The sequence below is a fragment of the Cucumis sativus genome, chromosome 3 (genome assembly GCF_000004075.3).
Source record: "Cucumis sativus cultivar 9930 chromosome 3, Cucumber_9930_V3, whole genome shotgun sequence".
NCBI classification, from domain to species: Eukaryota; Viridiplantae; Streptophyta; class Magnoliopsida; order Cucurbitales; family Cucurbitaceae; genus Cucumis; species Cucumis sativus.
The window spans coordinates 22013059-22038328 of NC_026657.2; the positions used below are offsets into that span (position 1 = coordinate 22013059).

The 25270-nt window shown below is 32.2% G+C and overlaps 3 protein-coding genes across 3 annotated transcripts; 1 reads left to right on the plus strand and 2 right to left on the minus strand.

The window, feature by feature from the left end:
• Nucleotides 1-2343, plus strand: LOC101203675. Its single transcript, XM_004150307.3, has 2 exons — nt 1-428; nt 1538-2343. Exons 1-2 carry the CDS (start codon nt 170-172, stop codon nt 2176-2178), a joined length of 900 nt encoding a protein of 299 aa, XP_004150355.1. The 5' UTR covers nt 1-169; the 3' UTR covers nt 2179-2343.
• A 6301-nt stretch (nt 2344-8644) lies between these two features.
• LOC101203914 (protein ALTERED PHOSPHATE STARVATION RESPONSE 1) lies at nt 8645-13437 on the minus strand. The gene is made up of 4 exons (XM_004150308.3): nt 12016-13437; nt 11261-11436; nt 10788-11011; nt 8645-9724 (listed from the first exon to the last, which is right to left on the minus strand). The coding sequence occupies exons 1-4, from the start codon at nt 13004-13006 to the stop codon at nt 8947-8949; spliced, it is 2169 nt and encodes a 722-aa protein (XP_004150356.1). The 5' UTR covers nt 13007-13437; the 3' UTR covers nt 8645-8946.
• Nucleotides 13438-20351: 6914 nt separating this feature from the next.
• Nucleotides 20352-24492, minus strand: LOC101204163 (protein ALTERED PHOSPHATE STARVATION RESPONSE 1). The gene is made up of 4 exons (XM_011653193.2): nt 23282-24492; nt 22892-23067; nt 21924-22147; nt 20352-21292 (listed from the first exon to the last, which is right to left on the minus strand). Exons 1-4 carry the CDS (start codon nt 24306-24308, stop codon nt 20509-20511), a joined length of 2211 nt encoding a protein of 736 aa, XP_011651495.1. The 5' UTR covers nt 24309-24492; the 3' UTR covers nt 20352-20508.
• Between the last annotated feature and the right edge of the window lie 778 nt (nt 24493-25270).

Consider the following 25270-nt stretch of genomic DNA (forward strand, 5'->3'; position numbering starts at 1 on the left):
AATTAATAATAGAAAAACAAAGAAAAAAAAAAAGAAAAAAAGGAGAGAAAGAAGTGTGGCGAAGTTTCATATAACAGAAATACCAGACAAAAACAGTTCCCATAGAGAGAGAGCGATTAGAGGAAAACAGAACAAAAAGAGAGATTGACCAAAACATTTGATCACAACAATGGAAATGGCCACCAAGATCGAAAACAGAACGGATCGAAGAAGACGAATTATGAGCAGAGAAATTGATCGAATGGCTCTCATCACCGGCCGTTTACGTAATCTCCCTCCTTCCCCACCCCCTTCTCCATCTTCCCCTTCCCCTTTTCTTTACCATCAAACTCACCAACGCGGCCATTCTCACACCGGTATCTCCCCTTCCTTTTTCTCCAAGGACATCCACGCCAATCCTGATTCCCCTCCTCTTCCCAACGCCCAAGGTATGTTCATTCATTCATTCTTCTTCTTCTTTATTCTCATCACATTCATTCCTTTCTTAGGTTTTCTTTTCCCCCCTTCCTTCTATTTTTTTATCATTATTATTTACAACCTAGGTTTAATTTCATTGATTCCTTTTTCGTTTTTTTATGCATTAAAGATTCATCCTTTCTGTCTACATTTTATTGTTTATGTGGATTCAAGTCGTGTTGTATATTTGATGATTATCGAGGAATCATCAGATTTCATTACATGAGCTTCATCAAATAAATGCTAACTATGATTATTATAATAATCCTCCATCATACAATTAAGATATGTCCCGTATAAATTGCTATATTGAATCAGTTTACTTTTCTTGACATAAGAAGAGGTTTCGTATGATCTCGATGTAGTTGGAAAGAAGTTTTTTTTTTTTTTTTTTTTTTTTTGCAAAGGTATTGTAATAAATGCTGAGCTGGGATTTGAACGTGAGACCTTTTATCCACATGAACATACAGGTGCCAGTTAAGCTAAGCTCATGTTGGCAAGAGGTTATTTTATTGCAAGTGTGTGTTAATATTCATAAGGTTTCGGTTTGCTATTGATTGTATGTATGTATATCCAAGCATCTTTAAAGTTGAGAAGAACAATGACAAGAGACATCTTTTGATAATATTTGTGGAATTTAAAAAAAAAAACAATGTATTAGAAACATTAGTTTCTTCACTTCGATCAAATCAATAACTATGTAATGGCTCTATCTTTGGCTATCGGTTCTTGTTTGAATCTTTTCTAACAATGTGTTGGATTATGATTTATCGTTCGTTTTCTCTATCAATGAAATCGGTAAGATGGTTTACGTTGGTTAATTTTTGTGATGAGAAAATCTGTTTTGATATCGTAAGTGATAACATACTAACGGGGATTATGCATCGATGGCTAATGATATGTGTTAGAATTATGTTGGATTGATTATGAAATGAGTTGAATGTTGGTATTAAATGGGAATGTGAGAACAATTTATCACTTAAACTACCTTTTTTTTTTTTCGAAGGAGAAGCGCTGTTTGGACAATAGATTATATTGAAACCATACAATCTGTTTGAATTTTAGTTTCATTTATTTGCAGGTGTTCCCAAGCCTAAAGATGCAAAAGCTACTCCTTTACTGAAGCGTTTGTCAATGAGTGAAGCTCGAGAAGAAAAAATTGCTGCCATAGGATTCCAAATCAACCATAAAAAACTCGACCCCATAGGAGAAATACACACTGAAACAGTATCAACTCCATCTGCCTCGTCAATGGTTCAAAAAGTTACCTCCACTGATAACGAGATACTCTTAAAAGCACACCCTTCAAAGCCCAAACTCTTCACTTCAAAACGACTAAATGCCTCCATTTTAGCTTCTCAAACCACACGAGTTTTCTGTTCCCTAATCATCGCATCTTTGGCCGTTCTATCGCACGTCAATCACCCGCTTTCCATGATTTGGAAGATGGTGAGGTCGGAAAGGGTGGTGGCCTCGAAACCTCTCTACATTCTACTGCTTACCGATGCAACCATCGTTGTGGCTAGAATGTTGGCTGCAAGACAGAAAGACAGTAGAGAGGCAGAGGAAGAAAGCGAGAAAATGAAGGAAGATGGACATAATTGGGACTCAGCTGTGAAAGTGTTGGAGAGAGGTTTGGTTTTTTATCAAGCTTTTCGTGCGATTTTCATCGATTTTAGTGTTTATGCAGTGGTGGTTATTTGTGGCATCTCTTTGCTGTAGCTTTTAATTTATCATCTTTTGGTTTTGATATAGTACGTGTGATTGAACCATCTTCAGTTCTTTGGAGCTTGGATGATGAAGCCCATTTTGAATGATCTATTTAATTTGTTTCGATTATGCTTAACTATATATACATATTTCAAAAGGCACCATTTTGGTGTGCCTGCCTATGCCTATGCCCAATCTCAGTTGTTAATTATTGTTTGAAATGTTAAAAGCTTTGGATCTATTTAGATTGCTTGTTGTTAATTGTTAGGAATGGAACACTAGTATGTTTGGTTTGATCACGTGTTATATCAAAGTGTTTTGTACACATTACACTACTTAGTTTGATTTGCTCTATACATTCGAAATGTTTTCGAAAATATCAAATGGACAACTAATAAATGAGATCATCAACTAATAACTTCAAATTTACTTTCAAAATATAGTGTAACACCACCTGGTGTTAGGTGATGGTGATTTATGGTCAACAATAGTGGTCACTAATGGTAGTTTTCGAGAGCGACAACTATCGATAAGTGAAGTTGTAGTGTAAGGATGTTTTGGTCATCTTTTAAGTACTCACGAAAACACTTATCTCAAAGTAAAAACCTTCACTAAAAATCAAAATCATTCACATTGATTGCATTCTATAAAATGAGTAGAAAATGTTATTTTCCGTCATCACAGTGTAGCTAATAGTTTGACACCGTTGATTGTATAAAATATAAAATTATTAAAATTTCTTCGAATTTGTATGAACTAATCATTATAAAGTTATGCGAAGTTTAGAATCTACTTGCGACACAACAACGATGATCATCAGGATCATTGTTATTTTATACAAATTTTTCCAGTTTTCTCACTCCAACTAGAAAGTATCATCTTAATTAAAGCCTTTGGGCCGCACCAATTTAAACTCGAGTCCTATTCTAAGTACAGTTTAAAATAACTTCAATGAAATTTATTACCCATTTCATACGCATTTCAAAGCAAATTAAATTAAGCATGTTAAATACCCGCAAGATTTATTATTATTTTAACTTTTTTTTCCGTAGCTAATGAACTTTGCCCATTACTAATGTAAGTTTTGTTAGAGTTGATGGTTGTTGCATAGTTTATTCTTCCTAACCAGAGATTTTTATTAATATTAAAAAGTTAAAAGAACAAAAATTATCTACATATTTTCACAATGAATATAAAATATATTGTACTGTCCACTTTGTGCAAAAATCTCGTGGTTTTGCTTTTGATTTCACCCAAAATGTTTCATAAATACCATTAGTTATTACTATCTTCCCATTCCTTTATCTATCCAATGGAACATTATTGATAATATTTGTCCAATGTCTATTATTTATCCTAATATATATAGAAACGTGATATCTTGACAAAAGATCTACACTTGTAACTTTTTGTTCTTTGATTAATTTTTATTTTATATAGAAAAATGTTATTGTATATATATATGGAGAGAGTTGGATAATGATGTAAAGTGAAATGTAATTTGGAATTTATGTGTGTAGACACGGAATTTGGCTACACACATTAACAAAGAGCTCTTTAATTACTTTGTGATAAGCCTTTTTTTTGCTTTTCAATTGGCTCCTCGTCTAATTGAAAGGTTGTGTTTCATTAGTCACTTATACATTCACCCATCAAATACACTATATGATTATTGTTTTAATTAATTTAAAGAAAGTTATATGTTATCTAATTCTAAACTAATTAATTATATATCCCACATACATCCACTCTTATGCAATTCATTCTATATATCACATTCCAAATTCTTACCTCACTTTTTCATAAATCTAATTATAAAAACAAAACTATACACAATTTTACACTTCAAATTTTAGTTTACATTTTACATTACCTCAATTCTTGATTAGATGCCCACTTTTTGTTTTTTGTGTTTAGCTATTAAATTAATTTTAACGAGTTAAAAGACCTGTATTTAATTTAATTTTAAAGTGCAAACAAGAATGGAAATTGAATTACATTCTAATTAATTTTATTTTTCTAAAACATTTTATTTATTTTTATAAAAAAAAAGTAGAAAGTGAGATAGAAAAAAAGGAAATATAATATAGTATTATTGAATGAGGTAAGAAGAGAGAAGTGATTGTTCATGCTCTATCTCACTACTTACAAACTAATAAAAACAAAAAACTGTGCTTCCTCTTCTTAATAAAAACAAACACAATCTGGTGATCTTATAGTTATTGTTCTCAAGTTTTCTTTATTTTATTCATCTCTCTTTTCTTATTTTTGACTTTCATAGAATCAATTGGACATTAATTGAGCTAATCTTAATTAACTTTTTGTTTCTATGTACACACACGGTTGCATTTCATGTTTTCATCTATAAATTTGATCACATATTTAAAATTTTAACATTATAATTAAACCAACAAAGTAGTGATAGTTACCTTACATATTACTCGACACAAAAAAAAACTATTAATAATTAATTTATGAATATGTTTAAAAAATCAATATAATTTTATAAATAAATTTCACAATACACAGTCCTCAAGTACTTAATTATAAAATAAAATGTTCTCAAATTAGAGGATGGCTTAATGAAATTAAATGTATAAATGTGACCCAAACTTTAATAATTTTCCCCAGCTGTCTTATTTTTTGTGGTTGGAGGTTGGGATATTGCATTCATTAGATTTTGATTTTTTGGAAATGATGTGATAATTAATTTTGAAATAATTTCAACATCCATGTTCGAACTTTAAGTTGTATACGTATTTGTTATCGTGTAGTATAGAAAGGGGCCGTATATAAAAATTAGAAAGTGTCTTACTTGGTAATATATATAGTTAAAATTATTGTTTCAACTAATACATAATTAGTGAACCGTACAACTCTTTTTTTTTTTTTTGGCTTAATCTAATATTTTATTGTGGAATTTGTAACAATATTTGAAAGTGATGTTTTATTGTTTTGTCCTATTTGTTTGATTGTATTTAAAACCTAACATTTGTATTTTAGTGTAGAATGTCCTTTTGAAAGTGAGGAGTAGTAATGGTGAATGGCCCATAAGCCTCCAACTTGGAAGCATTCTTCCTTTCTCAAAACTCAAAACTGCCATTGCTGACTACCATTTTACTATTCTTATATCTTTTCTAATAAATCTTTAATTAAATGTTTTCACTCATTCAAAATGTGAAATATATCTTATCAAATTGAAAGGAAGCCTAATTCATACTGTTTTTCTTTAAAACACTAGCTTTAATCTAAAAAAAGTTAAATGTAAAGATTAAAAAAACTTAAGTCCAACAAATTGGGTGGTTGTAAAATTTTAAATACAAATTGAGGATTTAAAATGAATAATTGTGGCACTGAATGAGACTGAGTCTTGAATCTTGATCCCACACATCAACAAAAGAAAAAAAAAAGGGGGGTTAATGGAATAAAAAAATTTTAAAATAATAATAGACATGAATGTATTGACAAAATGAGGTGTATGAAATGGACTTTTTAGACTCTCAAAGTCCACAATAAGAATTTTCAGCTTGTTTTCCCCCATACATAAATATCACACTATGTTAGCATGTAATCTTTTACATTATTAAAATACTACTTTTTCAAATTATTTTCTATGACAAACAAAGCCCTTATTCAATCCAACTTCACTTTTACTTCCTATCTTTTTCTTTTTCATTTTAAGATTCATCTATCATGTTATTTAATTCAAATGTCTACGTGAGAATTCATATAGGGTTTGTTTATTTCTCTTTTCCTTTTAATTAATCAACTTTAAAACCATACATCACTATTCAAATTATCATAAATACTCTCTATCTGTATTTCAGAATTTTTTCATAACCACTTTTCTTTTGTATATTTTTTTATATTTTTTTCCTTTTTTATAAGTTGTGAAAAGTTGATTTTATTTCCACCCGATAGTTCATCAGGTGTTGCTTTCTTACCAAAGATGTTTCGTTCTATCTTAAAAGATAATTACTTATAAAACTCAACCATAGTAGTAAGTAAATTGTACACAAAATTGTTAGACTCAAATTTTCTCTAATTTTTTTTATGATTATCATTCATAACCATGCATTTTAATTTTTAAAACATAATACTTAGGTATTCTTCACCTCCTCGTCATCTTTTTAATATGTTCATGATACATTACACACAAAATTATAACACATGAACATGTATCTTCTTTAATTTGTATCTAAATAATGATAAATAAACTCAATTTCATTTAAAATAAACTCAAAATGTCTATAATAAAATTATTATTCACAATGAGAATGTAAATAAAAATTAACACGTAATCTTTTCTAAATAAATGAAAAAAATGGAGAAATACTTAACCAAAATATTTACAAATATTTGTACTTGTATAGATAATAATGTATCGATATACTATAACATTTTGCTAAAATCATGTTACCTATTCATTTGTTCGAACATATTTTTAATTATCATTATCATTAAATTAAATATAATAATAAATGAAAAATAAAAATCAATAATAATTATAATTAAGCTCTTAGGGTTATTCTGTGCTTTAATATTTGTATTTAGTTTATTATTTATGCACAAAACTTTGAAATTTGTAGGTATTGTCCATGTGGATCCTATCCTATACATTTACATTTATAATGTTGTTCACTCCTAATACTATTTTTTTACAGTGTATCAATGGTATCACTTAATAAGTTCCTACCAATTATACTTACCTGAGTTCACTTTATCTATTTTAAATTTAATAATCACAAATGTTAATATAAAAACTCTATAAATATTTTTAAAATATAATAAAATTAACCAAAATAATTATAAAATATAATAGAGATATAATATAATTTAAAATTTCACTATATTTGGTAAAAATATTTTCAACAATTTTATTGGTTACGAGCAACCTCTCAGTTTTTAATTAATTACGAGCACAGTTGAGATATACTCATCCTCTCGAGAATAGAAAAAAGTTATTTACAATCTTGGCTTTAGCCCTCACGAGCAGCTAACACAACAGAGTTGGTAAGAAGAAAAAAGAGGAAAAGAGAAAGCTGCTAAGAGGACAAAGGGCGAGAAATGGCGAAACGAGCAGAGAAAGATCGAGAAATGACGTCAGAATCCTCACCAGTGGCTCCCATCATCATCATCATTGTAAACCCATCATCAAAATTCTGTAGATAACTCTCTCGATCGTACCCCTGCACCCGCATCTCATGTGCTCTGCACCTCCATGACATTATGATTCTCTTCTTAATCCTTCTCCACACCATTCTCCATCTCCCCATCATCATCTTCTTCTTCATCTCCGGCGTCGGCGCCGCCCTGCACCTCAAGACGCCGGCTGCCACATACACACGGCTGCTGGACCACCGCATACAACTCAAATCCATTATGGGTTTGATTGTTTTGGGTTGGGGAGGGAGGAAGGGGAGTTTGGAGTTGGGGGTATTAATAACAATGTTCAATGTGAAAAAAAGTGAGAAAGGTCAATACTCATTATTCTATTTTATATTCACAAAAGGGGTTTCTGTTTTTGTGGTAACCCTAAAAAGAGGGTTCTCTTTTTCTAACTCACATGGGAGAGATGTTTAATGGGTTGCATTTGCTTTGTCTTTTCTTTAGTCAAAATATCATAAATTCTATTCTTTTCAATAATAATTGTTTGAAACAACTATATATCTCAACTCAAATATAATATTATAGTATGTTTTAGTGATCAACAACTAATTAGACTTTACATTACTTAGATTGCCTTTGACACCGTCTCAATCTAACTCATTTTGTAGTCGTCATGTGGTAAATTGGGACGAGTGGTACGGTATATTCTTTCGAGTGGAAGAAATTTATGGAATATATACCTAAGGATAGATAAGGATAAGTAACTTTTAATTTGAAACAATCGCAATAATTTAAACCTAAAGTAATCCTAAGGTTTTAATTGATACAACTTTAAAAATTTAGAGATATACGTAGATATACGTGTATATATATATATATATATATATATATATATATATATATATATATTTATAATTTGGTCCTCAATACTTTTAATATTTGCATTCTTGTCCTTATATTTACAAAAAAAAAAAAAAAAAGTAATCATTTAGGAGGTGTTTGGAGGATATCCATATTGGATTAGAAGAGCCTAATATTAACTTCTTGTGTTTACGAGCTGGAACATTCTCTTATTCCTAATAATCCTATTTCATTCCCACCTCTATCCCCGGTTGTACTGAAAGAAAATTCTAAAACTAAAAGTATTGGATCATACGGTAGTATTTAAATCTTTATTTATTTTTTAATTCTTCTTTTTCAAATAACCACATAATGTTAACTACCTACACAACCACTCAATTATAGTCTACATTCTAAATGATCCAGGGCTCCTTTTTTGGTTATTGAAACTAGCCCACAACACAGTGCCAAACATGTAAAATTATAATCAGTTTAATGCACATTAAAAAGATTATAGTGTGATTGTCTATGCTGCTAAATCATGATGTTTCAATCATAGTAATTAGTAGATCAAACTTATACACGAAAGAATATATTACTTCATCGCACCATTTCAACCCGAAGAATTGAAACGGGACAAAGTAGGTGGCTATTCATTAGTTTCTGGGTGATGGTCAGCCAAAACATGATAAAACAAACAAGGCTAATGGAAGAGTTCCAAAGCTTTTTGAAGATTTCATAAGATTTGTTTTAATGTTAAATAAATAAAGCAGAGGAAATTATACAAAACTTACAAGGAAAGTCTCTTGCTGGGCCATTGCTTCCAATCCATTACACTTGACAAATCAGCCTCAAGTTCTTGTACATATCCGAACCCGCGGACGAAAATTCTGACAATGCCCTGAAGAGTTCTGGCAATTGATTCTTAAGACTCACCAGTGATTTCTCCCTCACATGAAGACATTGCTTCGCATGAGTTTCCTTTTCCTCCTCCAATCTCTTCTTCAACGACTCTACCACAACTAACCTCTCTGTTACTGCGGCGTCCTGTGAGTTTTCTTCAGACTTCTCGGGGTCCAACTCGTCTGGCATTCTCCGTTGCTGGTATTTGTAATGCCAGTCATCAAATTGTCTCTGCTTTCGCATGAGCTCTTTCTCGGTCTCGTCACATCTTAACTTCAGTTTCATCTCTTCTTCCTGCTGCAGCATAATAGTACTTATCACAGCACTGAAACTGGATATCGCTGTTCTAAGATGCTCGTCTGGGAGTTTTTCGAGTTGATCGTGCCAAGCAGTGAGGAGTCTCTGAATGGGTGGATTTTGAGCTCTTGGTGGAGAAGAAACCTTCTCTTTCAAGCTACTCTCTATAGGAATTAGATTTAGTTTCAACCAACTGTTTAATGCTTTAATGTAGTCTTTTTGACGGTATGCTAGCTTCTCGAACTGAGAATGCCACTCTCTCACAACATTGCAAAGCTGCACCGTACGCTCGTGGTGATGCAGACTAGTTTCTTTTGGCGATTGAGAGAGATCCAGATATCTCAATGCATTCACAATTTTCAATTGCTCTTCATGGTGCATTCGCATTGTGTCCCACATCAACATCATCCTGCAATACATTGAAAAATATCTGTGTTGGTAACATATTAACTTTTGCAATAGTAGATAGATGGTGGTAGCTTAGGTAAGAACAAGTGTAATGAGATTTAGGAATCAATAAAATTGGATATCCGTTATATCAAGTTAACCAAAACCTACTAAGGCCCCACCTCGAGAATAAAGTCCGTCTACTACAACAAACAACATAGGGTTACCACATTGTTCACCAAAACATGTCAAGTATTCCATTAAGATGAGCCTTAATTTTCACCAATGCTCTAATATCACTATCACCAATATTCAACCACAACTGATATTACAACCATTTTTAAAGTCATATGGATATATCCAATAAGCTCAGAAAAATTTTTAATACTACAATGGTACCTACTACTCTCATTCATAAGTTGAGACATCATCAAATGATGTATTCATTTATAATCAGTATTCAGTACTAGAAAATTTTCCAATAAGCTCAAACTGAACCTACTCTACAAAAAAAAGGAGACGGGCACCATTTCTTAGGCAACAATGGACCAATGGTGTACCAGTCAAAGCTTAGCAGGCATGCCAAGGCTTCGGCCATGGGTCTCACAGATAAAGCCAAATTCCATACTCACTTTTCAGAGAACTGCCTCAAGCCAGAATTTTGTCAGAACTTAATATACTTATGCATTGCAGAATAAAGATGTCCTTGCATCTATTCAACAAAGACAGTATATAGCACAAAGCAACTATATTCATAGTGTCTCTATCTACATCAACATAAAAATTAACTGAACCAGTAGAAAGATTTTTTGCTTAATTGTTGACAAAATAGTAAGAAGGCAAGTGAAATTGAGATCAATTTTTTCATCCCATAGAAAGATTAGAAAAATTAACTGAACCAATAGAAAGATTTTCTTATAAATTCTGCGCCTGCTCCAAAGCTCATGGTTTGGACAAAAAGGGTATTTTTGTTACTAAAAGTTAAAATGCAAATGTTACAAGGAAAGTATGGGGATTTAGACATGCTACTAGCTCTAACCTCATAACACTTACCCACGAAGAGATACAAAGAAAATACAACTTACCCATGAACAAGCTGTACGAGTTTTGGGTATAACTGTTCGTCTCGCAAACGATTAATCTCCGAGACAGTTGAGTCCAATGATTGCATATCCACAATGTATCTTGTATGCAGGTGACTCACGGCTGCTTTTGCTTTCTCCAATGCATCTGGATTAGAACCTCGTTTCTTTAGCCTGTTCAATGAAGCGACCTTTCTTTGGTACTCAAATTTCATAATCTCCCCTGCCTATTGAAAAATAATGATCACAATAAAAGTCAGTTAATAAAAAAGGTTATTTCCCTTTTAGCATCACAATGAAGATGAGCTCCCATCATAGACAGTAGACACAATTGAAAGCAATATCCATTGACTAAACGTAATTAATTGAGAGCAAAATCACAATTATCCATGGCTATTGGCTACTACACCATCTCTTTAAAAGAGAATCGCCATAAAAGTAGGAATAACAATAAGAAAGATAACACTTCAATGTACCTTCACTTCGTCATATAACTTCTTTTCCCATGCCAGTAGTTTATCTAGCACAGTGGCATGAGTTTCCTGATCTTCTGCATAAAAATCATCTCTTCCATTATCCATACTAGAAAGTCCTTTAAATGATCGATTCCATGTAATAACACGCATGACTCTAGCAGAATGATCGATGTGCCCTGATAGGAACGCGCCAAAAGTCACCCAGTTATTCAGTAATCTGAACAATAAATACAAGTAAAGCCCCACAACATCTTAAAGGAAACCTATATGAGGCCGGAGAATGATGGGTCTTGTTAAAACAGAATACAAACTACACAAGCACTTCGAGAGGCTATCTTTCCATTTCTAGCTCCACAGCACAAAAAACACTGCCCTCTCCTATTAAATTGCCACTATACTTAAAAGCTTACGTGATGGATTACGGTCAATTTAATTATACTAGTAGGAAAACCACGTTACAGAAGTTTGAACACAAGACATTATAATAGGATATTATAATAAATCACACTAAATCCAAAATTTAGTTAGCTACATACTTTCACCCCCACAAGCTTCGCTTGCCTTCCTCCAAGCATACATTAAGTGAAGCAGGGATCATATATTCTTAGAATTGAAAGCAATATCTCGCACCACAAAATATTTAGACAGAAAAAAAAGGACCCAAATAGCTTTCATGCAATGAACATCATGTAGCAAATTTATTCTATTAGAGGCCTTCAACATGCTTGAATGATAAAAACAAGAGATTCTAGTACCTCGGCCGTCAGCAAAATTTGAGTGATAATGCAGTCGAGTAGCCTCAAGCATCTTGGATACTTCATGGGCACTCTCAGAAGCCTTGAGAAAGTGATCATCAAGATTCACAAATATCTGCAACAGGTTAAATTTAGCATCATTCATCCTTCTGCCGTCCATGGAACTCACTCCCCCCACCTTCTTCAAGCTCTTTGATGTTATGGCTGATGATTCTGCCACAGCAGGCGGCGGCGGTGGCTCCACTGCCTCAGCTTGTTTGCTCCCTCCTCCTTGATTCTCCATTTCATCATTGTCCTCCCTTTCAGGACTTTTATCAAACTGGTTGTGTTCAATCTCCTCCTCAGCCTCACTCAAACTCGGACCAGGCATATTGTCTAGACCAAAAAAGTAATCATAAGTTGAATCCTGTTGCTGTGCTCGTGGCAGTGGCCGGTTCACATTTGGCGGTGGCGTATTAGACGGTGGCGGCGGCACTGGCGGCGGTGGACCCTCTAATTCATCATCAAGCTCCTTATTCCCAATTCGGCTACTTCCACCACCACCGCTACCTTTTTTGCTTCTCCTCCTCCTCAACGAACCAATAGAGCCCTCATTGTCAGATTCATTTTCATCCTCCTCCTCGATAATGGGACCAACCGGCTTCAGATCGGACTTGAGAATGTTCATCTCCGGCATGCTAGCAGCCCTATGAAGAGGAGAAGGGAAATCCAGAATGGGCGGCGGTGGCGGCACTAGAGGTTCATAAGACGATGCAACAGAATCAATGTTCGGGTTCGATTGAGCAGACCCATTATCCAATTGAGGATTCTGAACTTCTCCATGGGCGTAATCACTCAAAGAAGCTCCAGTATTCTTCAAAGACATAACATAAGCGGAATGACCAGCTGCAAAAGCATTACGCGCTGCCACAGCATCCTTCATATGAATCTTCCGATCTTTACAACGAGCAATGGCTTCTTCATTCTCGATCTTCGACTGGGAACAACCCATCTGAGCTCCAAAGCAAGAACTAGCGGGGGTAGGGCGATAAATCAGAAACGGGACATGAAACCCAGAACTTGTAGCTAGAGAAATCGAAAGAATCTAAAAGAACAAAGCCGCTCAAGCATCAGGAGGAACATTACAGTGAAAGCAAAGAGGAGGAGGGAAAAGGGGTATGGGGGATTTAGTGAAAGGGGGAAAAGGGAAGATGCTTCGTGGCCGGGAAAAATGGCGGAGAGAGGATTTTGCGGTGGAATAAAAGTGGGTTTTGGGAGAGTGTAATGAATAGTGATAACATATGGCTAATTTGACGCGATTGTTCATTGGTGGCCCCGATTTTCAACGTTCCATGCAGCTTTTCGAAGGAGTTTTTGGTGTAAAATTGTTTTTCTTTTGTGTTAAACTAAATTTAAAATTAACGTATATGGTTGTTGTCTTGTCGTCGTGTGTATGTGTATACTAATAGACTTTTCTTTTTCTTTGGAATGGATGCGGTGTTTAGTGGGCATCACTTCCATCGCCATTAAAGCTTATACTTTTAACATCGTCTCCTGCTTCGAGATTCTAAATTATTGCAATTCTTGTACGAATTTATTCTAAATTTTTTTATGAAATTGAAATTTCCTCACTTTTTTTATTTACTCTCTTGCTCTGTTTTCTACACTAAAAATCTCTCTATTCATTGTCATGAGTTGTCATGTGTTATTTGAAGAAGAAGAAGAAGAAGAAGCAACTCTACACGTTGTCCTCCTCCTAGTTTGTTGCCGAAGATACCATATATGGAAAGAAGAAAACTAGTAAGAATCTTAGGGACATAAATCTATACTTTCTAATTTAGTTTTTCCAATGGAAATACGGACAAACTCTTTTCTTATGTTAGTTAGATTTATGAAAATTTTCCATAAAAAATGTAAGAAATTTTTGTTATTTAAAAACTTACCATCCTAGATTCAAAAAGTAAAAAAAAGCACGCTGTCCCCTTTTTTTTTTTTTTTGTTAAAAAAGAAAGTTACACTAAATCTTTATATAATCTCGTTACATTACGGATAGATTTTTATAAATAGGAGGATCGACAAACTATATAAAGTTTATATCAGTTTTTGTTTGATATAAGAGGTAAATAATTCTCATTTTCTTCTATTTATTTAAATTTCTCTACCATACATTCTTATTCAGGTTAATTAGATGAAAATATTATTTTAGAAAATATGTTGAAATAATGATATCTATCTAAATTAGTTTTATAAGGTCAAAGTAGGATTTCAAAAGTAGTTTGCAATATAAATATCTGAGTTAAATCTTTTATTTATTTATTTTTTTGGTTAACTCCCTTCTCCCTAATTTTTTATTTATATATTTATTTTAGCATTCAATTATTTTTCTAATATATTGTTTAGCATTATTGTCTTTTTTTGTGTGTGTTTTTTCCTTGTTCTCTTACCTTATTGGTTTTTTTTTTTTTTTCCTTTTAATTTAGCAATAAACATCACCTACATGTTTGTTGGTTTTTGGGTAGAAGTAGCTAACATGGCACCTATTTTTTTATTTAATGTAAGTTAGATTAAGGGTGTAAGAATAATTTGAGTAACCCGATAATTAAAAAAACTCAACCCATATTATATGAATTGAATTAGATTAGTTTAAAATGTGGGTTGAGTTGAGTTGAAAATTTTAAATTTTTTAGAGTTGGATTTGGATCCAGGTTGGAAGGTTGAAAAAAAAAAAAAAAAATATATATATATATATATATATATATATATATATATATATATATATATATATATATATATATATATATATATATATATTATATAATGTATAATTGGGTTAACTTTCTCACTTTCAAGTCATACATTGCATTCCTCTCATCTCATTTTTAACTTATTTTTTCTTTAGAAAAGGAACAAATGTTGAACTTTACAAACATTAGAATTTTTTTAAAAAAATTAATTACAACTCGACAATCTAATCAACCCATGTTTTACGGATTGTGTTAGATTGAAAGCTTAATTCAGATTGACAATCCAAAAAATATGGGTCTGGTTGAGAATATCTCTCAACCCAATCCACTTACACCTTAGATTAGATGGTATAATTTTTTCAAAAAAAGAACAATCCTCCCTCTTTTTTAAAAGAAAAACTAAGTTAAATAGGAAAACTAAATTCATTAAAACAAAATCTATTAATTTGTTTAGAAAAATTGTCACATGGCTGGAGAGGGGAGGGGGTTGTGCCCAAACTTTTTTTTTCAAATGAAATAATTAATATTTGAAAACACTAACAAAAATACACTTTAACTAAACACATGCTTTCAACTTTTGTGGAAGTACTTTTATGTTACTCTCGAATATAACAATTTTAAGAGAGAAATACTTTAGGTCATAGTACATGACTTTAATGCATTTTGAGAGTGATTTTACATTTTACAACAACAAAAAGGAAACCAATATTTGTAGCCACACTCCAATTTTCTAAACCAAAGCTGTTTTTAATTGACTAATATTTTTTATTAACAATAATTTTGGAATCATACAACAATAATAGATATTGCATTTTGGAAGGAAAAAATAAAAGCTAAAAAGAAAGTGAGAGAAAAGAATGGTTGGAAAAGTAGTAAAAATGAATTGAAATTTGCAAAAAAGGATCAACAACTTTTCAATTTTGCAAAAAATAGTAAAATATGGAGTCTCAAAAGAAAGCAAAAGTTTAATATACCCCTTGTAAACAAAAAGTGATCCACACCATAATAAATAATATATATTGGATTAATTTGTGAATTGAGTGGAAAGAAAGTTAGAATTTAGTTGTTCTCTTACCTTGTTGTTAATCAAGAAAATTTTCTTCAATTAATATAAGACTAAAACTTTAATTCAATTTGTATAGTGTATTGATACCAAACAAATGGATTAGTCATACATTTGTAGCTTTAGACAAGAAATTGTAGCAATGCCTATAAGGCAAGAATGAACTGAACACCAATGTGGCCTTCATATACTTTGAGTTTTGTTTGATTATAAAAATATTTATTTAATTTTCAGTACGTTTTTGTTAAATACGAAAGTTTGGACTAATCACAAATCGACATCCAATCTCATTCTCCACAACATTATAAACATTGAAGTTTAAAAATCAATATATAACAAGTTCCAAATGAATGTATATGGAGTGTTTTTGTCGTAACAATTATATTAATTTTGTTCGTTACGTTTAAATTACACTTATCCAACTAGCTTCCAAAATATGATTAATTGGATTCAAATGTTAGATTCATGCAGAACAATCAAACCCAGAGTCTACAAAGTCCTTCCACGAAAAGTTTAGAAATTCATTACTTACAGTAAATTTTAAATCATATGTGTAGTTTGTCAATTGTGTCATGCTTGAAATTTGTTCTGAATAATTGTTTAAAAGTTATGGAATTTTCTATATTATTTTAGTATGTTTTTTTATATTTTCAATTTTTATTTTAAGAAAATCATTTAACATAATTTTATATACTGGTATACAAATATTATTATCCCTATAGGGTAGTGTTATGCACTAATCCTATGAGATTTAGAACCATCTTTCCAAAAATAATTGGAGTTGCAAATGAAAATATATACCACATTCTGATTTATCAATTATATACTATATGGTTTTTAGTTTAACTAGTAGAATATTCACATGTATAGTACTAAGAATAAGTATGATCAATAAAAATCAAACGTTATAATCTATATTATTAATTGAAAAATGAGAAGGTGGTTTTGGAAAAACAAAATAGTGAAAAAGAATGGTTGTAAATATTGTTTTCATTATTAGAAAAACCATTAATCTTACTGTTTTTTTAATTATTATTTATCATATTATATCATACATTTTCTTTTCATATTTTTACCAATATTTAATTTAATTAAAAATATTACTTAATTATTTGTAAACTAATAATTTACTATACTAAACAAAGAAAATTGATCCTTTTATATATAGCAAAATGTTTGCTATTTCAGAAGTCCTCATTTTTTTTTTTTTGAGTATATCACCAATCCTTCTAAGTAAAATTAGTGAATAATTATAATCTTTTTAAAATATTGACAGTGAATAATTACACTTATTAAAAAATATTGAGTCTACTGAATTGAGAATAGAAAAATGTATGGAACCACCCGTGTTAAAACTCTATACAAACATTAATTTTATTGATAAAATTGGACACGATTTTAAAAAATAACAAAAATATTAAAACTACTTTAAAATTATGACAAAATTCATCGTTCACTTCAAAATTTTGCTATATTTTATAAATAATTTCATTTTCTTGAGATATTAAGATAAAATACTAGTTTGATGTGATCAACAATCTTACATCGTATTTTTATAGAAATTCATTAAATAGTGATTGTCTTTACATTTTAAAAAAGTTATGTAAAAATATTTCTAACTTTTCTAATGTTGACAAATTGCAAAAGTTACACCTATTGATAGTTGTGATTACACTTTCAAACTTTTAAATAAATGTAATATTTTGACCATTTTGACAAGTAGAAACTTTGTTGAACATTGTTTAAATTGTCCATTAAGATTTGGCTCCCTTAAAAAGGTTTTTTTTTATAGCTATATATTGCAAGATTATAAAATTTTACTTTGCAATGTAACAAACTTATTCTACGATATATATTATACTATAGTTTTCTTAACATACTCTATTATAGGTTTCCTAAACCCATTCTGCTATATTATATTATACTATAGTAATAGTTTTCTTTTTAAGTATTGCATACTTTAATAAGATAAAACTAAAGTGCATGTGATATATTTATATTAGTCTTTAGATAAATTATTTTAACTAAAAAAAATTGTTATAAATATTTTGAAGTATAGCAAAACTACATATATATATATATAAATATAAGTTGGTTATTTTATTTTTTTCCATATAAAAAGAGTCAATCTTCTTCCTATATATATATATATATATATATATATATAATAATTTATTACTTTACAAACAGAATGTTTAAATAAGTAATAATATTGTCTAATTAAGTTTAATAATTTATAATTTTAGAAGAAAATGTATGATATAATGTGATAAATAATTAGAAAAAAAGTTGATATTATATATTTTTTTGAAAAGAAATAAAAACAATTTCTTCCAAGAAAACTTTCTGAAGACAAAAAAATCACCATATTTTCCTAAATAAGTTAAAAACCACTCTTTTCACTGACTTTTATCTAATGATAGTGGGTAAAGTCGACGGTGATCACCGTCGGTAAGGATGGACGAAGGTGGGTGATGGTCGTCGACGAAAAAAAAAAAAAAAAAGCTCTTAAAGCTAAAGAAAATAAAGAAGAATGAAATGTGTATATGAAAAGAGAACTAATTCCATTACATGAAATTAATTAATTGTTAGATATATACCAACAATGAAGTTTGGAATCAAAAGAAGAAAAATTGTAATTTAAACCAACATAAAGAATTCTTGATTTTCTGATTCAGATGAAAGTAACCAAAAATTGAAATGGTTAATAAATTTAACAAAAACAACGAATGAAAAAAACAAGAAAATGGAAGAGATGGTTACTGGGATCAAAAAACTGAGGTCGCACTAAACTCAGCAAGTTCAAGCTTCGAGGGAGGAGGCCACCATAATGCAGCAAAGAAGTGAAGTAGACAAGCGGTTGCGCCGCCATAAGCGTAAGTTGGTGCAGCATTGATCGGAACATAAACGTCTGCATGCAACCAACAGAGGAAAAAAAAAAGATCTGAGGGGACAAGATAAGTTTGATGAGATGAGGGGAAATAATGGTAAGTAATATAATAATGTTTGTAGAAAATGGGCGAAGAAGTATGGACTGAGAAACCAAAGGGAGGAATAAGGTTGATAACTTAGGAAATGTCGAAGTGGTAAAATTATAAACATTATATTAAAAACAGTGTCACATATTATCAAAGTTCTAAACACAGGATGTTCTGAGATGAGATTCAAGAGCATTAATGTGTAACAGTAGTATATAGGATTAAAGAATTGATGATGATGACACAAGTTTTTGAAATTACGTATGTTATGATAGACACGTGTCATCATGTGATGTGATGATAATGACAAAGATAAACATGGATCTGATCTGACATTACACTAAAACTAGTTTTCGGAAATGAAAAGATAAAAGGGTTTGAAGCTCTTTTTGTGTAAGAAGTCACTAAGACGATCGAGTTGATGATATTTGGAAAAAGAAGAAAATTAATTTTGACTTTCCACTCAAGAAATCACTAAATTATCATTTTTTTTCTTTTTTTAAACTTCAACTTTTATTAAGGAAACTTATCACAATCAAATATTATACTTCCAAAAGTTCGACTTCCCACTCAAGAAATCACAAAATAAACAAATTACCTCTCGAAAATTTGAGAGTACTCCATCATAGAAAGCTTATTCTTCTGAAAAAGTAAAATGATATATCCCTAAGAACACAAAAACTTTTGCATAATATATATCAAATCAAAGTGTACAATTAACCCAACCAAGTTCTAAACATTAATTAAGAAGTTTAAATTACAAAAGAAAAAAAAAAAACAAATAATCGACATAATATACGAATAAAAAATGAATGTAGAACAGAACTAACATAACTCTATTTTGGAAATAAGTAAAAACTCACTATTACCAATGTCTGACCAATTGATGGAGAAATATGAGAGAAAAGTTTGAGGAGGAAGAGAAAAAATAAAAAGAGAAATCTTCTGTTTTTCTCTTTGGCCTTTGTGTGTGATGTTATCTGTCTTAATTGTCCCAACGGACATATATACATATAAAATCAAACCATTCTTAATTGGGTGGTTTTTAAATATGGTAATGAGTGATTTTAATTCAAAATAATAATAAGAATTCGATCGATTTATAAAATATTCAAAGCTTATTAATTAATAAGGAAAAGAAACAAATAATAATGGATTAAAAACGTTCTCGTAAGGAAAGGGAACCATTAATAATTATTAAAAATAATATTTGTAATTGCTACTGAGTATATAACAAAGTTAGAAAATTATAAATATAATAAAGTCTATCAAAAACTTTCTATCACTAACAGTCTTGTTTACCTTGTTAGAAAAATAGAAAAATGATAAAACAAAGTAATGACATTGTAAGGTTTGTTATTCAGTCCCTATGCTTTTGAAATTTGTTCAGGTCCTTGTACTTTCGAGTTAATTTTCATTTTTACGTGAAGAAACATAACAGGTGAACATATTATTAAAATTAGAGTGAAAATGTTAATAAAATAAATAGTAATGAAAAAATATAATTAAAATTTATTGAAAGCTCATAGACTAGAAAGATATTTTAACCTAATAATAATAACAGGCTAGAAAGGCAAAAAAGAAAGAAAAATCGCTACTAACCACTGAAAATAAGTTCCAACGGTAAACACAAAAATTCCATAGAAATTGGTTTGAAATGAAAATAGATTTAAAAAGAAAAAAGGGAAATTATACAATAACTTACAATGAACTTTTGTAGCTTTCAAATCTAAACCTGACAAATAGAGCTCAAGCTCTTGTACATCTCTGAACTAGCGAAAGAGAATTCTGATAAAGCCCGGAAGAGTTCCGGCAGCTGATTCTTAAGGCTAACCAAAGATTTCTCCCTCACATGAAGGCATTGTTTCCCATGAGTTTCCTTTTCCTCCTCTAGTCTCTTTTTCAACGACTCTACCGCGATCAACTTCTCCGTCACGGCTGCATCCTGCATACCTGCCTCCGACCTTTCAGGGTCCACATCATCCGGCATCCTTCGTTGCTGGTATTTGTAATGCCACTCATCAAAATGCCGCTGTTTGCGCTCCAGCTCTTTCTCCGTTTCCTCCCACTTTAACTTCAGTTTTCTCTCTTCATCCTGCTGCAGCATAATAGTATTTATCACAGCACCAAAAGTGAATATGGCAGTTCTAAGATGCTCATCGGGGAGTCTCTCAAGTTGGTCGTGCCAAGCAAGGAGGAGTTTCTGGATTGGCGGATTTTGAACTCTTGGGGGAGATGAAAGTGAAACCTTCTCTTTCAAGCTACTTTCTATAGGAATTAGATTTAGCTTCAACCAACTGTTTAAGGATTTAATATACTCCTTTTGACACCGCACGAGCTTCTCGAACTGCGAATGCCACTCTCTAACAACGCCGCAGAGCTGAACCGTGCGCTCGTAATGATGAGTACTCGTTTCTTTTGGGGATTGAGAGAGGTCCATTGCTCGTAGAGCACTTACAATCTTCAATTGTGCTTCATGGTGGGCTCTCATTGTATTCCACATCATTGCCATCCTGCGGAACAACCGACAACATTTCTGGTTATTTTAAAACATAGAAGTGACAACCTTAAAAATTGAGCATAATATGTGAATGTTCTAGGATCTCATAAGAATGGAGAATCGATATATGTTCCAAGCTAACAGAAAAAATGACCCAGATAGGTACGGGCATAATTTTTAGCAATGTTCATGTTTCGGAAACTTGGTATTATTTTGTTAATTTAGACCTCAGTTATACAAATGGTTCAACATTAGTGTCAGCAATACTCTACCATACAAATAAAACCACGTATGCACGCACTACAATTTTAGTTATATTTAAAGAAAAAGAATTAGATAGCAACCACTCCCACGGTTTTAGGGTGGTTTACTTAAAAAAAGCAAACATGAGATTTGGAAGCAGGACTTGGGATTTGGATTAGGTAAATTTCAAAGGAGACATCCAGTTTTCTTACTTGAAAGCCAACACATGCGCCTGTAGAAAAGTGAGAGACCAGAAGAATAGCATCACAATCAACTAATCTTAATCACGAAGAATATTTTTAAACTTAATATCCATGAGTCATTATTATCAATTGAAAAGGCGACTATAAAGATAAACAATAACCATATCCATGTGCATATTACTATCTCATGCAACTCACCCATTAACAAGCTGAACAAGTTTTGGGTATAACTGTTCGTCTCGTAGACGACTAATCTCTGAGACAGTTGAATCCAAGGATTGCATGTCAACAATATATCTAGTGTGCAGATGACTTACTGCTGCTTTTGCTTTCTCCAATGCTTCTGCATTAGAATCTCGTTTCTTCAGCCTATTCAATGTAGCAACCTTCTTTTGGTACTCAAATTTCATAAGTTCACCTGCCTGTCAATCGTAATTATCACAAAACAAATTTCAGTTAAAAGAACGTTTCTCCTTCACATCATATTGCAATCTGCTCCATCATAGACATACAAATTAAGTTCAGTAAGATCCAAATGTCAATCAAAACAATTGAAACCCTAAAAAAGCATAGCGCCTGCCTAGCCTATTACTTTAGAGAGAACAAGGTTACAAACAGGAACAAGCATATATTATGACCTCGAGGCTTCAAGGGTCAGAATGACAATGTTGAAGACCCTAAGGAAGCAGTATTTTACAAGAAACACAACCAAAAACATGGTCTTAGTCTTATATCTTAGATCAGCCAATAAGCTTTCTACCATCCACTGACCTGCCCAACCAACAAATTTGGTGTCTAGCAGCCACGGCTAATAACAAGAGGCATAACCATATATCTGTGGATATCAGACAGAAAGAGAGAGAGAGAGGCAGGAAGGAAAGAAGGAATATCCAGAGTCTAGAGATGAGAGATAAGTAGTATGATTGAGGAGAAAGTTGCAAATTACAACCAACCCCATGTAAATCAAATATGCAAAAACTCTTTAGACAGGCACCAACAAGGTAGCTAATTCCTACTACAGATCCTCATTTAAAAGGAGTTGGCCATCGATTACTGAAATTTAATCAGGTAGAAGATGATATAAAGATATTAACAAGTGAATTTAACATTAAGATAGGACGAAGAGACGCTTAAATATTAAGGTACGACGAAGATCTTCCATGTACCTTCACTTCATCGTACAGCTTCTTTTCCCACGCCAATAGTTTATCTAATACGGTGGCATGAGTTTCTTGCTCTTCTGCATAGAAATCGTCTTTTCCATCGTCCATATTAGCCAATCCCCTAAATGATCGGTTCCATGTAATAACACGCATCACTCTGGCAGAGTGGTCGATGTGACCTGAAGGAAAGTACATCAAATTCTTTTAAAAAATAAGGTATAAATACAAGCAATGCATTACAATATATCAAGGAGGAAACCAATTAACAAGCTTAATCAAGATGCTCTTACTATAGCACGTATTATATATATCCGCAAGGAGTTAGGTTTCATGCCAGCCAAGGTAATAGTTGAACCCAGAATCAAAAGCTTAACTTCAGAGAGGAACTCATACCTCGATTATCTGCAAAGTTTGAATGATAGTGTAATCTGGTCGCCTCAAGCATCTTTGACACTTCATGGGCACTTTCTGAAGCTTTGAGAAAATGATCATCGATATCTATAAATATCTGCAATAGATTAAAATTAGCCTTAACCATCCTCTTGCCCTCTATGGACCCCATAGATGCTGCCTGTTTCATCTTCTTTGAGCTCTTCGCCACCACCACAGGTTCCGCCACTTCTGGCGGCGCTGGAGGCGGCTCCACTGGCTCCTCCAACACCGCCTCCACCTTTTCAGCCTTTCCACTTATTCTACGCTCCTCAATAACATCGTTCTCCACTCCCTTAGACTTTTGATCAAACGACTTGCGCTCAATCTCCTCTTTGTTTATCTGTACCTGCTCGACTTCACTCAAAGTCGAAACGGGTATGTTATCAACAGAGAAGAAATAATCATATGTCGAATTTTGTTGCGGTGGCGGTGGAATATGCCGGTTCTCAGACGGTGGCGGCGACGCACCGGTCAAATCTTCATTAAGCTCCGAATTTCTGATTCGGCTACTGCCGTCATCCCCTTTACTTTTATTCCTACTCCTCCTCAACGCGCCAACAGAGCCTTCGTTATCAATCTCTTCCTCCTCCTCCATAATAGGCGACCCAGGTTTGAGATCGGGATTGTACACATTCATCTGAGGCATGGTGGCAGCCCTTTGAAGAGGAGTAGAAAAGTTAGAAGGAGGCAACGGCGGGGGAGGCGGGGGAAAGGATTCAAAAGGGGCGGTGACGGAAGCAGCAGCAGCAGCAGAGGAAGCAACGGCAGGATTGGATTGAGTAGATACAGAAACAAATTGGGGATTTTGAACCTCACCATGAGCATAATCGCTCAAAGCAGCACCAGTGTTCTTGAGGGACATAGAATAAGCAGAGTGAGCGGCGGCGAAAGCATTCCTGGCAGTGACAGCATCCTTCATATGAATCTTGCGTTCTTTACAACGGGCGATGGCTTCTTCATTCTCGATCTTGGACTGGGAACAACCCATGGTGATCGGCGGCAAAATCAAGAGAGAGTTGTTGTATTAAGAAAGGGAAAAGGGATATGGGTTTGGGTTTGGGAAGAGAATTGAAAAGGAAATTCTTTTTTGGAAGTGATTTTTGGGAGAATTTGTGTGCTCATTCCTGGGAGAACCGAACGTTACAACAACACCGCCTGTTTTTCACTTTCAAAGGAGATTTCCTTATATATATTTTTTTATTGTTTATTTCTTTTTTCATAAAAGAAATAAAAAAGGAAATTTCAATTCAAATATTCCTAAAGACTTTCAAACCCTTTTAATTCACTTTTTTTGTTTCTAAAAAAAAATTATTCACAATTTTAACTCAAAATAAACACTCTCTTTGTCTAATAAAACTTCATTTATTTCAAAAACATATACTTTCGGGAACACAAATTAAATTAAGTTTTTATAACTCAATTATAATATTAACATTAGGATTACTACCAACTATTAGTTTAAAATATAACATGAATGATAAAAATCAATGGAACCTAAAATAATGGTTTCTTCTAATATAATATATTTTGTAGACAATGTAGCTTTTAATGCTTTGTTTCCAAGTCAAGTAATCAACTTTTCCAAAATAATAAATACAAAGCCTTTCATCCATTTTTCTTCCTTTTTCTTCTTCTTTCTTTTTTCTTTTTGTGTTTTTTTTTTTTTAAGAAAAAGGGAATTCCCATATTCCCTTTTTCAGCAAGCAGGAGTTGTGTGATCATCTTACTTACTTTGGATTTTATTTTAACATATTACACATATTTAACAAATTACTATTTTTTATATTTTGGCAATTATAAGATAGAGGGAAACATCAACCTATAAATTAATAATCTATCATGGATTGTTTTAAAAAAGAAATCTATCATTTCAAAAACCCATCAACCCAATCTAATCTCTTTCTTGGGTTGATGGGTTTATGGATTTAATGCATTTCTTTTATCTACAAT

What these genes read in the sequence shown, in the direction of transcription:
- LOC101203675 (XM_004150307.3), top strand. Translation starts at nt 170, where the DNA reads ATGGAAATGGCCACCAAGATCGAAAACAGAACGGATCGAAGAAGACGA. An exon ending in TCCTCTTCCCAACGCCCAAG is followed by an intron (nt 429 to 1,537) that starts GTATGTTCATTC and finishes ATTTATTTGCAG; the next exon opens with GTGTTCCCAAGCCTAAAGAT.
- LOC101204163 (XM_011653193.2), bottom strand. Translation starts at nt 24,308, where the DNA reads ATGGGTTGTTCCCAGTCCAAGATCGAGAATGAAGAAGCCATCGCCCGT. An exon ending in AAACTTTGCAGATAATCGAG is followed by an intron (nt 23,068 to 23,281) that starts GTATGAGTTCCT and finishes ACTTTCCTTCAG; the next exon opens with GTCACATCGACCACTCTGCC. An exon ending in AGCTGTACGATGAAGTGAAG is followed by an intron (nt 22,148 to 22,891) that starts GTACATGGAAGA and finishes TACGATTGACAG; the next exon opens with GCAGGTGAACTTATGAAATT.
- LOC101203914 (XM_004150308.3), bottom strand. Translation starts at nt 13,006, where the DNA reads ATGGGTTGTTCCCAGTCGAAGATCGAGAATGAAGAAGCCATTGCTCGT. An exon ending in AAATTTTGCTGACGGCCGAG is followed by an intron (nt 11,437 to 12,015) that starts GTACTAGAATCT and finishes CGTTCCTATCAG; the next exon opens with GGCACATCGATCATTCTGCT. An exon ending in AGTTATATGACGAAGTGAAG is followed by an intron (nt 11,012 to 11,260) that starts GTACATTGAAGT and finishes ATTTTTCAATAG; the next exon opens with GCAGGGGAGATTATGAAATT.